This window comes from Nicotiana tomentosiformis, chromosome 2, assembly GCF_000390325.3.
Source record: "Nicotiana tomentosiformis chromosome 2, ASM39032v3, whole genome shotgun sequence".
NCBI lineage: Eukaryota > Viridiplantae > Streptophyta > Magnoliopsida > Solanales > Solanaceae > Nicotiana > Nicotiana tomentosiformis.
In genome coordinates, this window is record NC_090813.1 from 17836486 (window position 1) to 17852525 (window position 16040).

The 16040-nt window shown below is 36.8% G+C and overlaps 1 protein-coding gene across 1 annotated transcript; it reads left to right on the forward strand.

Moving 5' to 3' along the window:
• Positions 1-8109: 8109 nt before the first annotated feature.
• Positions 8110-8854, forward strand: LOC104116908 (putative phytosulfokines 6). The gene is made up of 3 exons (XM_009627868.4): positions 8110-8237; positions 8376-8440; positions 8585-8854. Exons 1-3 carry the CDS (start codon positions 8141-8143, stop codon positions 8693-8695), a joined length of 273 nt encoding a protein of 90 aa, XP_009626163.1. The 5' UTR covers positions 8110-8140; the 3' UTR covers positions 8696-8854.
• Positions 8855-16040: the final 7186 nt, after the last annotated feature.

Consider the following 16040-nt stretch of genomic DNA (forward strand, 5'->3'; position numbering starts at 1 on the left):
CCAGTTAGACACTTAGGTTTTAGAGTGGGAGGTACCAGGTTTCTCAATATGTGACCCATCATAGGCATTGTTGGAAGTATGAATACCACTTCTTTGTTATGCATCAGGAGTGCCTAATACAACATCAACAACTCTATTGTCAGCTTCAGTTGATGTGATAGAGGGACCATGTTCCTCCAAATCAGCTGGAAGTTCTGTTGTATCTTCTTCACTAGTCTCCTTGACTTGACTCATCAGATTTGCCTACCAATTTTCCATATCAATAATCTCTCCAGGGACCTTTGAATAATCTCCATCTTGATCATCCTTATCATGTGAATCTTTCCCACTTGAGTGGTAAGATTCACCAAAGATCACATGTATACTTTCCTCTACACATTGAGTCCTTTTGTTGTAGACCTTGTATGCTTTGCTTTGTGAAGAGTAGCCAAGAAAGATTCCTTCATCACTTTGAGTATCAAATTTTTCCAATGTTTCCTTACCATTATTGAGAATGAAATATTTGCATCCAAATGCTCTCAGGTAAGTCAGCTTTGGTTTTCTCTCATTAAGTAATTCACACGGGGTCTTGTTAAGTGGGGACCTGATCATGCACCTGTTAATCAAATAACAAGCAATGTTCAATGCTTTAGCCTAAAAACCCTTTGGTACACCACTGTCAATCAGTATCGTCCTTTCCATATCTTCAAGAGTCTTATTTTTTTTTTCTACAACACCATTTTGTTGGGGTGTTCGGGAAGTAAAAAATTATAACTTATACCATTTTTAGCACAAAATTCATCAAATTTTACATTGTCGAACTCGGTGTCATGATCAGATCTAATGCACATAACATTATGGCCCATCTTCATTTGAATCTGCCTCACAAAGGCAGCAAAGACTGGAAAGGTTTATCCTTGGTTTTGAGAAATAAGCTCCATGTGAATCTGGAGTAGTCATCAACAGTAACGAAGATGTACTTCTTTCCTCCTCTGCTAGGCATCCTCATAGGTCTACACAAATCTATATGAAGAAGATCCAGTGGCCTTGAGGTGCTCACTTCCTTCTTTGGCTTGAATGAGGACCTCCCTTACTTCCCTTTCACGCATGCATCACACACCTTGTGATCTTTGAACATTGACTTTGGAAACCAACAAACCAGGTCCTTCTTGATCAGCTTGTTCAACAGAGAAAAGCTTGCATGTCCCAATTTTCTGTGCCATAGTCTAGTATCATCATCAACGACACTCAGGCATGTAAGATCACCACCATTCAGAGAATCAAAGTCTGTAACATAAATATTTTTAAATATTTTTGAAATCAGAACCACTTCACCAGTTATAAGATTGGTGATAGTGCAAGACTTTAACAAGAACTCCACTTTATTTCCTTTGTCGCAAATTTGAGAGACACTCATCAGGCTATATTTCAAGCTATTCATATAATACACATTTTCAGTTGAGTGAGTGAGTATTTTTCCAATCTTTCTAACTCCCAGAATGTATCCCCTTTTGCCATTTTCAAAGGACACACCCCCACCCTACAGGGCCTTGAGTGAAAGAAAACCATCCATTCTTCCAGTCATGTGTTTAGAGCAGCCACTATCCATGTATCATTTTTGACTGATTCCCTTCATTACTGCCTGCACAAGAGAATCATTGATTAGACTTAGGAATCCAAACAAGTTTGTGTCCCTTGTAATGAGGGAAAGGACGAATGAGACTTCTTTTTGTCCATGCAGGCATCACACATTTCTTTTTCAGAGAATCAGGTTCCTTAAAAGTAGATACTTTTTCAAAAAAAACTTTATTTTTCTGTTGGGACTACTTTGCTTTATAGGAATCTTTGAAATGACCAGCTATACCACAGTGAGTACAAAGCCATTTATCAGGCACAGTAACATACTTGCTATGTGGGTTTTAGGGGGTCTTTTCTTTGTGGAACCTGATTTCTTGCATGTTTCCCCCATTACTTTTATACATGAAAGTGATTGTATCAAAGGACCATGTCCACTTCAGAGATTTGTCTAGATCATTTTTAACCCTACGTACATATTCCTGAAGGTATCTATTTCTTTCAAGTTCAACAACAAGACTCAATTTTACCTTTTTGAGTTTATTTTCAAGCTTAAGGTGTGCCTCACTTGCCACTTCCTTTCCTTTATAGGAGTTCATGCATTTTTCCATTTCTTTCTTTATCTTTTCTACTGTTTCCTTCAAATAAATAACTACAACTAGCAAATCATCTCTTTCATGTTCTATCTCTCCGGTTTCCTAAGTTAAAATAGTTTTAACATTAATGAGATTGTGGTAAGTATCAATTAAGACATTTGCTATAGATACCGGCTTCTTTTAAGAATAAGACTTCATATTTCTTTGAACTTCTAGAGAGTTTACCTCATCGTCATCATTATCTTCATTCTCATCAGATTTTTCCATTAGTGCAAATATGGAATCATATTCTGCAGCTTCACTTTCAACGATCATCATGGAGGTGTCTCCTTATTCATCATCACCTTCAGATTCACTAGAGGAATCTTCCCACGCAGCCAGAGCTTGCTTCACAGCATTATCAGCAACATCTTTTCTCTTAAACTTCCTGTCAGGGACCTGGTTCTTCTTAGCCGTCTTGTTCGTGTTGTGTTTGTAATGGCCCTGCTTGTGGAGAGGGCAATCTTTGATGAAATGTCCCGGCTTTCCGCACTTTTGACAACAATCATAACCTTTTGTGTTTCTGCTAGAGCTGACCTTTTTAGGAATTTCTCCATTTATACGAACTATTTTCTGAAATCTCCGTGTAAGATAGGCCATGTCAGCATCATCACCACTTGAGTCACTGTTGTCTGCCTTGAGAACCAGGTTATTCTCCTTTTTGGGTTCTCTTCTTTCATGATCTTTCTTCTTTTCATTTCATAGGTTCCAGATTTCCAATGAGTTCGTCAATTGTCAGCTTCTGCAGATCTTTGGCTTTCGTTATAACATTGACTTTGCTCTCCCAGGAATCAGGTAACATGCTGAGTATTTTTCTGACCAGTTTGTTCCTTTGGATAATTTCTCCAAGGGAGTGAAGCTCATTGATGATGGAGGCAGAGCGAGTATGCATGTCCTGATTGGACTCATTCTCCTTCATCTTGAAGAGTTCATACTCAGTAGTAAGCATGCTGATTTTTAAATGCTTGACTTGAGTGGTTCCCTCATGTGCGGTTTGGAGAACCTCCTAAATCTCCTTGGAAGATTGATAGGCTGAGATGCGGTTGTACTCGTCTAGTTCAATACTACAAACGAGGATCTTCTTTTCCTTGAAATTTTCTCGATGGCCTTACGATCAACATCATTATTTTCCTTCCTTGTATTTGGAACTGTGACTGTTGTCTCGCCAAGGGTTTTCATAAGGATAAAGGGTCCATCACAAATAACATCCCAAAGCTCTAAATCTTCTGTCATAAAGTCATGTATTCTTGTCTTCCACCAGCCATAGTATTGTCCATTGAATCTTCGTGGTCTGTAGGTTGATTGACCTTCTTAAAAATTTGGTGGAGCATCTATGTAGATCATTTCTAGGTGTTAGCTTTATAGAAAGGACCCGCTTTGATACCAATTGATGTAAACTAAGAGTTCACCAAACTGTATAGAGAACCCAACTCTATATCCGTTCCCACTGAACACAACAATAAGTAAATAACACAAGATATTTACATGAAAGACTCACAGCTCACGGGATTAAAAATCACGACCTACACTAGTATGATTTTAACTTCACTAATTGAGCAAACTTTAGATTACAACCTATTATAATCTAGGAATTAAACTCTTAATCCCCCACCTACTCACAATACCTATATTTCGAGCCTCTTTGTAATAATTCTATTACAAGGCTAACCACTTGACTAACTCTAGTCAGAACAATCACACAGTTTATGGTTTACAAAATATCCTACGAAATGCTTCTAAAAAGCTGAGTAGTAATTACTAGTGCATAGCATGAACAAAGACACAACATTACTAAAGGACACACGATGTAATCAGTGTTGGGATCTGGTGCTTTGTTATGTTGCTGTTTTGTTCTTCAGTATCATTGGGAGAGTGAAGGCGGCTGCACACTTGAGAGTAAATGATATTTAGGTTTTGCAAGTGTGTGTAATCTCTTGCCTCATGTTGGTAATATATAAGTGAGGTTATCAAAGATACTGCAAGGGAGTGTCTGGTACATAGCATGCTTCAACAATATTGTTGTACTGTTGCGTGTGCAGTACATCAGCTTTAACAGTTGCAAGAGTTGACTTGTATTGTGACCGGAGGAACTGATATCTATTTGTTCCCTCTGCTGTTCCCTTATCTGATTTCATTATGACTTGTACCAGACATTTGACTTGTTACTATGAATACGGAGAAACCATTGTATCATGTTCCTATATGGTAAAATGACACATAACTTATCAACTTGACAACGACCTCCTCTTTGAAAGTCATTCCTCGTCCAATGTCAGTTTGACTTTCAGCAAATTCTTTCAAAAGAATACTTGATTCTTTTGAAAAAAGAGAAATTTTTCTTTCTAAGAAAATTATTGTATTAAACGAACAATCTGCCCTTGAGTCACAAAAACAAAAAAGCGGAAATTGTCAACAAGGGATCAAATATCCTTCTAGCTTAATGGCACTTTGAATTTTAAGTTTGGCAATTCAGAAGTGAAAGACTGAAAGTCGCTCTATTTTTATTTTTGTTCATATAATTTAATTGGGAGGTAGAACCGTGGGAGAAATAGAAATGAGGGAACATAAAAAGTAAGAGTGAAGTAAGTATTCATCTTTAATCATATAGATATTTGGGCTCGAGTTGTATGAATCTAATGAATTCGTTTTTGTTAGGGGTGTCTTACCTCAAAAGTGAATTTTTTTATGTGAATTTAAATAAGTCGGACTCTACTACAGATACCGAACACCCGATAGAAAAACGAAAAGGAAAAAAAAATAAGGGACGAGGAATTTACGATTGTGGATATCAACCGAACTTGCAGTCACTTTTGGGTTTGGAAAAGATATAACATTGTGGCCGCCTCATTTAAAATGAAAACTATAGTTAACTTAATTGAGAAAATGTAAAAGCAAAAAACAAAAATTGCAAATAAGCTATAAACTCATAAATAAAAGGCCATTGCCCAAGAATTTGACATAGGTAAAAAGAAAAGGGGGGGAAGGAAATGGAGGCATTTAAGGAGAAATAGGTAGGGTAACTCTATTTGGACATGTGAAAACCGGAAACCAGCTTACCGTCGACCATGCCTAACTACAAAGCTTTGACTAGCCAGTGGTTTATACTCAATCCGTCTCAAATTATCTGTAATAATTATCTTGTTTACGCCCCTTAATAAAAATTAATTAGGATGAGATTTTGATTACTTTACTCTTATTCATATTTTAATATTTAATCTTTTTTTATTGGTATTTGAACAAAGTTATCTATAATTAAGGTGTTTGTAATATTCAAGGATAATTATTATCAATGGTAAAAAATAAAATTTATATTAAACTTTTAAAATGACAAATAATGAAGATAACTATTTTTAGTAATATGAAAATATGAGAGGGAGTATCAAGCAAAAAAATATTAATATATAATTTAACAATCAACTAACACAAATTTATAATGCTCTAGCGCAACATGTTATTTGGACGCAAATCCACAATTCAATGAGATTTAGACATGAGACTTGATCTCAATTCTCGACACCTTCAATTTGACTTGTCAACCGGTAGACTTACTCAGTTGGTAAAAGCACCTTCACTCACGATCGTTAGGTCCTGAGTTTGAGTCACGCTAGAGGGAAAGTGTGAAAACACTATAGATCTTCCTAATTTGGGAGGAAAAAAAACGGTAGCCAAGCTTCATTATGTCTAATTAGTTTACTCCCTTTATAGAATTAGTTAAAATATGACAAAGAGGCCGGCTCAAGAACAGCATGGGCCTAAAGCCAAAGTTTATTAAGAGGCATTTTTTTACCAATATTAAGAGGCCTTAAACTTTAAAAAAACATATCATATTAAGTAACCTAATTTATCTTTATAGTTGACATATTTAAATTATGATTTAAAAAAAAAAAAGCAATATACTACTATAGGTAAAGATACAAAAAATAAATTTGAAATTCAAAGAAAAAGATATTAGCAAGTTAGAATAATCGAACCTGATTCTAAATGTTGATAACTTGATATTAGAATGAAATTTCAATAATTTTAATTTGTTTGCTGCAATGCTTGAGAACCAGAGAAAGAACGAAAAGTGCAATTTTAATTTATTCAATGCCTTTCATTCATATTGTTTAGAAAATAGACAATTTAGTAATGAAGAAGGAGAATTTAAAATACAGTTCTATTATGAGATAGAAAAAAATATTAATATTAAGACTATAAATTAATCACCGGTCACCATCAATCACATTGATTAATTAATTCTTATATATATATATATATATATATATATATATATCTTATACTTTTTTACCATGAATATTAAATATTTTCTACAAAAATTACTATAGATTAACCTATTTTTGCTATTATAAAACAAATGGAGCCTTAGAAACTTGGGGGTCGCTTGGCCCTTGAGCCGGCATTGTATGACCATTCTTCATTCTTATTTTACTCATACTTTTTCTTCTTGAATAGATGCATTTTATTTTGTTACGAAAGTGATATCATTATTTACTTCTTTTTTTTAAAAAAGATTTAAAAAGGAAATGGAAGCCAAACTCAAAATGATGAACTCATAATATGATCCAAATTGTACTAAAGACAATGTATTAACGTTAGGAGTGGATAGACGGCTTATACTGTTCACATTATTATAGTAGTATATCAAAAGACAAAAATGTAATTAACAATAAGAAGTACTATCTTCTTGAATCTTGAGTTTGAGTATAGGTCATAAACGACATAATAACTGATTAAATAACATAAGTGGTTTTCACTCTTTTCTGCTAAAGTCACTTTTTTTCCGTTTGTAACAATAAAGTCACTTAACTATACATATTACACTCAGAAGGTCACTCAACTAGATTTTTTAAATTTTTTATTGTCAGTACCTATTTTACCCTCTAAATTATTATTTTTTTAATTTTTTAAATATTATAAGTTTTTTTCTCTTTTTAATCTACATTGTGGACTTACCTATAGAAAAATATATTTTATTTATAAAATAAAAAATAAAAAAGTAGTTTTCAGCTCATATAATGACGGAATAATAATATAATTGAGCATAATTTTCAACCATATATAATGTATATTATAAAAATACCTTTATTTAAATAATTATTTTTATATTACGTGCATGGAATATATATTTTACAACCTTTATTTTCTTTCATTCTCAATTGTGTAAATAATTTTTTTAATTTTTTTTGTTAATACTAAAATTATTACGAACAAATTATTCTAATTAATTTTTTTACTATGCTCATTATTTTGTCATTTCAGCATTATATATGCTTAAATACTTTTTATTTTTTAAATTTATAAATAAAATTTATTTATTATATAGGTAAATCCATAATATAAATTAAAAAGGAAAAAATCATAATATTAAAAAGTTAAAAAAATAAAAAGAAGATAAATGTTTATAATTTATAGGGTAAAATAAGTATTTGACAATCCAAAATTTGGAAAATCTGGTTGAGTGAACTTCTGAGTGATATAGGCATAGTTAAGTGACTTTGTTGTTACAAAAGAAAGAAAAATGACTTTAGCACATAATTTGGGATAATTGAGTGATCATTTGAGTAATGGATTCCTCTTTTCTTCACGTGACTCTTGGCTTTTGGCCAACTTTTTGTGGCATTCTCTCCGCTCCGTTCACGTTTAGTTGTCCACTTTGGACTTTTTATGCCCCTTAAAAAATAATAAATGAAATATGAATTTTACTCATAATAATGTTAATATTTTCAAAAGTCTTGAGAAATGATTTGGAAATGAGTAATTAATTATAAGGATAAAATATGAAAAAAAATTGTCATTCTCTTGATTTAGTATAACGGGCTTGATTTAGTATAGCGGACAAGTAAAAGTGAACGGAATGAATAATTTTGAGTAGTATTTATACAACTCCAACTGCTCTATACCTCTCTCCATCGACCCTTTCTCTCATTTCTTTCTCTCAAATCTCACATACAATGAAGCTAACAAATGATCAATTTCTTACTTCTTTTTTCATATTACTGATCATTTCCTATGTAACATCTGCTCGTCTGCTGCCTACAAGTTATCGAGGTATGGAATGTCTCTCTCTCCCCCCCCCCCCCCCCCCCCCCTCTTTCTCTCTTTATTTGTGTTTGTGAAGCTTGCAAAACTCCAAGTATGGAGCTTCTACGGAGAAATTCCCATTAATAATACTAATGATTTTCACAGATATCAAGAAAGCTGAAGTTAATGGGATTACTCATTCAATTTCCACGCAAGAAGACTTCAACAATGTAAATCCTTATCTTTTCTTTCCTTTTTCAATTTCAATTTTGGTTTTGCGTTAATTAATTTCGTCAGTATTAATTTAGCGTAAATGAAAAATCTTCCTTTTTTTAATATTTGTTTTCTTGTTGTCTTTTCTGGTTCTTGAACAGCTCATGGGATTGGAGAAATGTGAAGACAGAGATGAAGCTTGTTTAAACAGAAGGATTGTAGCTGAAGCTCACTTGGATTACATATATACTCAAAACAAGCCTAAGCCCTAAAGAGGGATCCTGAAATTCAAACTATAGATTAAACTACAAAATCTGTCTACAACTAGAGATTTAGATATGAAAAGTTATAGGAACCAGCAACGTGTTTAAATGTATCATAAGATGTATTATATTTTATGAGCTATGAATAAGTAGTTAAAGTTTTGATTACTCTTTAATTTTCTGCTTCTTTACTAGTGGTAAAATTTACTCTGCACATCACATAATCTTGATCCCTAGGAGTGATGCATAGAACTTGATTACTTAATTTTACTATTCGAAATACTTGTGAAATATTGAAAAAACTTGATTAATAGTAACATTTCAAGTCGAAATAACTGTTTCCGATCACAAATTTTCACTTTTTTCCCACACAAAATTTATGTCCAAAAGATCAAAGCTCCACTTTAACTTGCTAGTATTCTTTTGCAACCTCAAACTATCATCATTTATGGCAAGGACAGGATCAGCATAATAAGAATTTAAAATGCTGTTTAAATAATCAATGAATTACACCTCATTTGGGTTAGCTATATGAAACATCTATCTATATTTATTTTGCTATATTCAGGTTCATAGTTCCAAGAAAGTTGTGCCTGAAAGCGAAAACTTACAATGAGTGTGCATCCCAAATTGAACAAAACATCCAAAAGACAAAGAATACACCGTCTATGAAAAACATAACATCGCACTAACAGCCTAAAATAGCAGAGGAATTTCCAACAGAAAGAATTAAGATTACTTTGAGGCTTTCTAAGTCTAATAAGAGACGAGATGTGATGCTTTACTCAAACCTAAATCCATAGTTCATAGAGAAAAGATGGATACAATAGCTTGCTTAGGGCAAATTCTGAGGTGGCAGTTCTAATGGAAATGCAATTGGTGATTTCAATAGCAAAAGTTGCTGAATTGGAGGCGTGGTTGCTCAGGACAACGCAAAATGACAAGTAATTTATACTGAACTTGGATAACTTGAATTAACATACCCCTGCTATTCCTTTTACTTCAAATCAAGACAAAGGCATATAGTGCGTTCTCGCTTTCAAGGGAATTCAGGTCAAAATCTAGTACAAGGAGGAAGCGAAAGGCTAGCTACCAAGTACGAAACCACTCCCTTGGTTGGGGCTGTGACTCCCCTATCCTTTCAATTTTTTGATTCCCAAGTCTTTTTTATTATCACTGTTGGAATACTTATGTTGACGACTTGGTCAGGGCGGTTCACAATTTTTTTGCTAAAGGCGGCATACCCATTTCGGGACGCTTGTAAGTCCAGGCTTCCAATTCCTGCAAATTGAACCGGTGATATGGAAAATAAGTCAAGGAATTACTAGTAATCCAATCAAGCAAGGAAGTATGCAACAGTACTTTTCTTTGATGAAGACTTTCATAGAAGGCATCAAGAAGATACAAATTTTACAATGCAGGCTAAATACATCAAGACAATGTACTTAAAATATGGAAGTACAATATCAACTATGATTACTTATATAAAAAAGCAAGTGGACAAGTCCTAGGCATGTTAAAATTAAAGGACCGGCTGAGAATTTCTCTAACCTATTCTTTCTGTCAGTCCACTGAGTTTCAATTTTCAACTTAGGCCACAGAAGTTATCTATTAGAGAACTCAACCAATAAGCACCGAGAACTGAATTAGAAGACTAAACAAAGAGAATTAAAGCAAGGGAGCAAATCATTGAACCTCTATTCAGACACTTAGAGAATTATATTTAAACATAAACAGAGTTAAACCATTCATCTATATCAACGTATACCTAACAGAAACAGGCATTTCGCACATTTGACTGTACCTGAGACATGCTAACATGAAAAATCTGTCTTCATTCAACAGCATCTAGTGAAACAACTCAACCATCTAACCTAGGTTTATTTATCATGAATACACAGTATATCAAACATAAAAAGGTCACAAAAGGTCCAACACAAACTAAATTAGACCGCTTTCACCGGAAGTTACAATCAACATTGTGAGCACGTAATTTTTGTCCTCTGCATAATTACACCTAAAAATGTTCCGAAATAGTTTTAATAATTTTTGTAGAGCTTAGGAATTTTATTTGTGTATTTGATTGAATTTTTTTTTGCATCATTAAGGGGCATTCTAAAATCATAAAAATAACAAAAATATTTTGCATTTTTTGCTTTTACATTTTTAAGTATTTTAATTACATGATAATTGCATTTCGCCTTCATTGGAGGTTAGTCAAAATCTGTTGACCGGCCAGACCTCTCCGGTCACCATTTTCCTCCTTCTATGCGGCTCGCGGAGGCTATTGCTATATGTCGCCCAAAAATGATTAAACTCCGGCCAATGCTCGTATAGCAATAATCTTTGCCCGCCGAAGTTCCGTTTGAGCGCCGACGATGTTGTCTTCTACTGGTAATCTTTTTCTTCTTCTTTTCATTCCCTGGATTTGATGATCCCATATTTAATTTGTTAATCGTTAGTTAATTCTGAATTTTTCTTGACACTATGCTTAGGTTAATAGTTAATCACTAGTAAATTGTTTAAACTTTCTGAGTAACTATTTGTTGCATTGAATCTGAAGTTTGGTCAATTGATAATTACGTTGTTGGTTTGAACTGCATATCTACTTAATCAACTTGTTTAATCAGTTGTTGAGTCATGTTTATCCTATGTTTGTTAGCTTACTGTTAATTCAGTTTAGTTAATTATTGTGTGTTAAACGTTTGGTTCTGATAAGAGAAAGAGGACAGTAATTTTGGGTAGAGGATAGTAAAATGATGAGTTAAAAGAAGGGTATTAACAAGGACTTGAGGGATCTAAAGGAAATAAGAAAACTTAGGGAATCTTGGTGTAACTGACATGAACTTTCTCGAAGAGTTGAAAAGAATTTATTAGCAATAAAATTGGGAGAGGTCGGGTAATAAACAGAACATAAAAGGACTGAAAATAAAGAAAATAACTGAAACACAACTGTGAGAATATTCTTTATAATAGCACACTCACATTCTGCATATAGAGGCAATTGACAGACTCTTTCTCATTCATTAATCTGCATTCACTATCTCTCATCTTATTCCCTCATTCATACACATCTCATCTCTGGAAAAAAAAGTTGAAACCAGTAACGACACGGCTGTTCATTTTGAGTGTATTAGCTCTGATCCCTTATTTACTATTTTTTCCGTACCTTTTTCTGCTTATGTGACTTACTGGGGGGTTGTTGTGGTTTTAGAGTAATTTTTGGGACACTTAGTCCCTAAACGGAAGCTTAAGTCTTAGGATTTTTTACCGTAGTTAGAACTGTGTGAAGACGACTCCGGATTGGAGTTTTGTTGGTTCCGTTAACTCCGTTGGCTGATTTTGGACTTAGGAGCATATATGGTCTGTGAATTTGAGGTCTGTAGCTGATTTAGATGATTAAGTTCGTATAATATTATGAGACTTATTGGTATGTTTGGTTGAGGTCCCGAGGGACTCGGGTTGATTTCAGGTGGTTAACGGACCAAGGTTCGAAGTTGTAGAATGGTTGAAGGTTTGCAACTGCTGGTGTAATCGCATCTGCGGATTGGGGACCGCAGATGCGTGTTCACAAAAGCGAGAAAATGGACCGCAGAAGCGGCCAGGGAGGCCTTGGGCAGAGGCCGCAGATGCGGCCATTCACGCGCAGAAGCGGCTTGCGCAGAAGTGCACACAGGCGCGCAGATGCGGGCAAAGACACTGATGTGGGGGATTTTCAGCACATGTGGTCGGCGCAGAAGCGGACAAGGGGCGCACCTGCAAGACCGTAAAAGAGGCCAAGTTGCCGCAGGTGCGGAAGGCCTGGGCAGAGTCCTTAAATGCGAGACTTCGCGAAATTGGCTTCATTTCATCATTTTGAGCCCGGCTTTGGCGATTTTTTGAGAGCATTTTTGAGGGATTTCGTGTAAGTCCCTTGTGCTTATTTTTGATTAATAATCTTGCTTCCCCATTTATTTTTTCACCTAGTTAGTGTGCTTTTAAGGTGGAATTTGGGAGTTTGAGGCTAGGGATTTAAAGAAGTTGATTTTAGGTTTTGAGTGGTCATTCGAGGTCAGATTTTGATAAATCTAGTATGGTTGGACTCGTGAGTGAATAGGCCTTCGAATTTTGTAATTTTTGCCCGATTCAGAGACGTGGGCACGGGTCGACCTTTTAGGACGAATTTCGAAAGTTTTGTTAAAGTCTTGATTTCATTAATTAGATTAGTCTATTATAGTTGTATTTATGATATGTAATTATTTTGGCTAGATTTGGGTCATTCGGAGTCAGATAATCGAGGAAAGAGCATTCTTACTGATTGATTGAGCTTGGTTCGAGGTAAATGGCTTGCCTAACCTTGGGGGGAGGGGGGGAATCCCCTTAGGATTTGGTACTGTTGTGATATATGAGCGTCGTGTACGTGAGGTGACGAGTACGTACACGGGCTATTTGTTGTAAAATCCGATTTATTTTACTGAGTAGTAATATGTTTTTCCTTTAATTTGAGTTATACCATTTAAATGAGTATTAGTCTGTTTTCATTCTTAATTGAGCTATTCCAACATGTGTAGCTATCTTGTTTAGTCTAATATCGCATGTCTACGTACTTTAATTACTTATTTGAACTCCTGAAGCATGCCTAGTTGATTTCTTGCTTTCCTTGTTATTTATCAGTATAACTGTAGAAATCTTGTTATTAATTATTATATATATCGGTTCGAGCTGTGTGTTTACATTTGAGACTACGAGGAGGTTCCTCGGGAGTTTTTCTTGCACATTTACTTTTGAGACTACGAGGCGGTTCCTCGGGAGTTCTCCCTGTATATTTACTTTTGAGACTACGAGGCGGTACCTTGGGAGTTCTCCTTGCACATTTACTTTTAAGACTACGAGACGGTACCTCGGGAGTTCTCCTTGCACATTTACTATTGAGACTACGAGGCAGTATCTCGGGAGTTCTCCCTGTATATTTACTTTTGATACTACGATGCGGTACCTTGGGAGTTCTCCCTGCATATTTATTTTGGTACTACGAGACGGTATCTCGGGAGATCCCCTGTTGTTTATCCATGTGTGTTGTATTGTTATATCGTTGTGTTTTCCTTTTGTTAAATTCCAGTCTCTTATTATACTGTTATATTCTCCTGCTTTATTATTATATACCAGCGGGCCTGACCTAACCTCGTCACTACTCTACCGAGGTTAGGCTTGGCACTTACTGGGTACCGTTGTGGTGTACTCATGCTACTCTTCTGCACATATTTTGTGTGCAGATCCAGGTACTACTTATCAGCCCCACTACTAGCTGAGAATGTTTGCTGCTGTACGTAGACTTCAAGGTACATCTACCGCATCCGCAGACCTCGGAGTCCCCCTCTATTCTCTCCTATGTCATTTACCTTTCGTACTTCTCCGTACTTCCTTATGTAGCTTGTGACTTATGATGTTCCAAGTTTTGGGAAGACTGTGTATTTATAGAGTATTGGTTATTGTACATGCCAAGCGGCATTGTTACTAGTTATTCAGTTATCCACTGTTGTTAGTTGCCAAGTTTTACTTTCATTTTGTCATTTTCCGCAATTTGTTAGGCTTACCTAGTTGTAGAGACTAGGTTCCATCATGACGTTATACGGAGGGAGTTTGGGTCATGACAAGTTGGTATCAGAGCTCTAGGTTCATAGGTGTCGTGAGTCAGAAGCAAGTTTAGTAGAGTCTCGCGGATCGATACAAAGACGTCTGTATTTATCTTCGGGAGGTTATGGAACTGTTAGGAAAAAGTTCACTTCCTTGATTCCTTGTCGTGCGAAATTGTTGACTTCAAAATTCTAAACTTTTGTATTTTATTCTCTCACTTATGGTGAGGACACGTATCGGAGGATCTGATGACCAGGCACTCACGCCCCCTGTTAGAGCCATGAGAGGCCGGGGTAGAGGCCGAGGACATCCACGCGATGCAGCCAGAGCACCCGCACGAGCTGCTACAAAGGAGCCCCCAGTAGCTCCAACTGGAGGGCAGACACCTAAGACACCTGATGCTGCACCTGCTCTCCAGGAGACCCTAGCCCAGTTTCTGAGTATGTTCAGCACCTTTGCTCAGGCTGGATTGACTCCACTTACTCCTGCCACATCTCAGCCAGGGGAAGAGCACATACTCCCGTCGCTGATACTCTAGAGTAGCGGGTTAAGGCCGAGCAGGTTCCAGAGATTATACCGATGCAACTGGTAGCTCCAATTCAGCATGAGACTAGGACAGCCGCTTCTGAGGTGGAGCAACTCAGACTTGAGAGGTACAAGAAGTACCACCCACCTACCTTCAGCGGATTGGCTACGGATGATGCTCAGGGTTTTCTGGAGGAGTTTCATTGTATTCTTCGTACTATGGGCGTAGCGAAGATGAGTGGGGTTTCTTTTACCACCTTCCAGCTTAGAGGAGCAGCCTATCGTGGTGGCGTGCTTATGCGTTGAGTATTCCGGATAAGGCAGCTTCACTTACATGGACTCAGTTCTCGGACATGTTTTTTAGAGAGTATGTCCCTTAGAGCCTCAGGGACTCATGGCGCGCGGAGTTTGAACACCTGCACCAGGGTGTTATGACTGTGTCAGAGTATGCAGTTTGCTTCAGTAATTCGGCTCGACATGCACCGTCCTTGGTTGCCACAGTTTGAGAGAGGGTTCGACGGTTTATTGAGGGACTCAAACCCAGTATCCAGATTAGTATGGCCAGGGAGTTGGAGATGGATATTTCTTATCAGCAGGTTGTGAGTATTGCCAGGAGATTTGAGGGCATGCTTTCCCAGGATAGATAGGAGAGGGAGGCTAAGAGGTATCGAGATTCTGGCACTTACAGCGGTACTCGTGACCACAGTTGCAGTTTGACATGGTAGGGGTTATGTGAGTCACCCCGTTCATTCAGCTCTTCCAGCTCCCAGTGGTTTTCCAGGCCCCAAGAGCCTTATTATGCACCGCCAACATCTAGTGTGCCTCCTGCTCGGGGTGCTTTCAGTGGCCAGTCCAGCAGACCTGGCCCGAGTCAGTCACAGCAGCCACGCCCTCTGAGGGGTTGTTTTGAGTGTGGCGACACCCGCCATATGATGAGGGATTGCCCTAGACGTAGGAGGGGTGCACCTCCATAAACTTCTCAGCCACCACGTGCTCCACCGGGTCCTCAGACTATGATTCCAACACCAGCTACCACCCCACCTGCTCAGCCAGCTCGAGGTGGAGGTCAGGGAGGTCGAGGTCGCCCTAAAGGGGGAGGCCAGGCCAGATATTATGCTCTTCCGGCTCGTACAAAGATAGTTGCTTCTGACTCTGTCATTACATGTATTGTTCCTATCTGTCATACAGATGAGTCAGTATTATTTGACCCATGCTC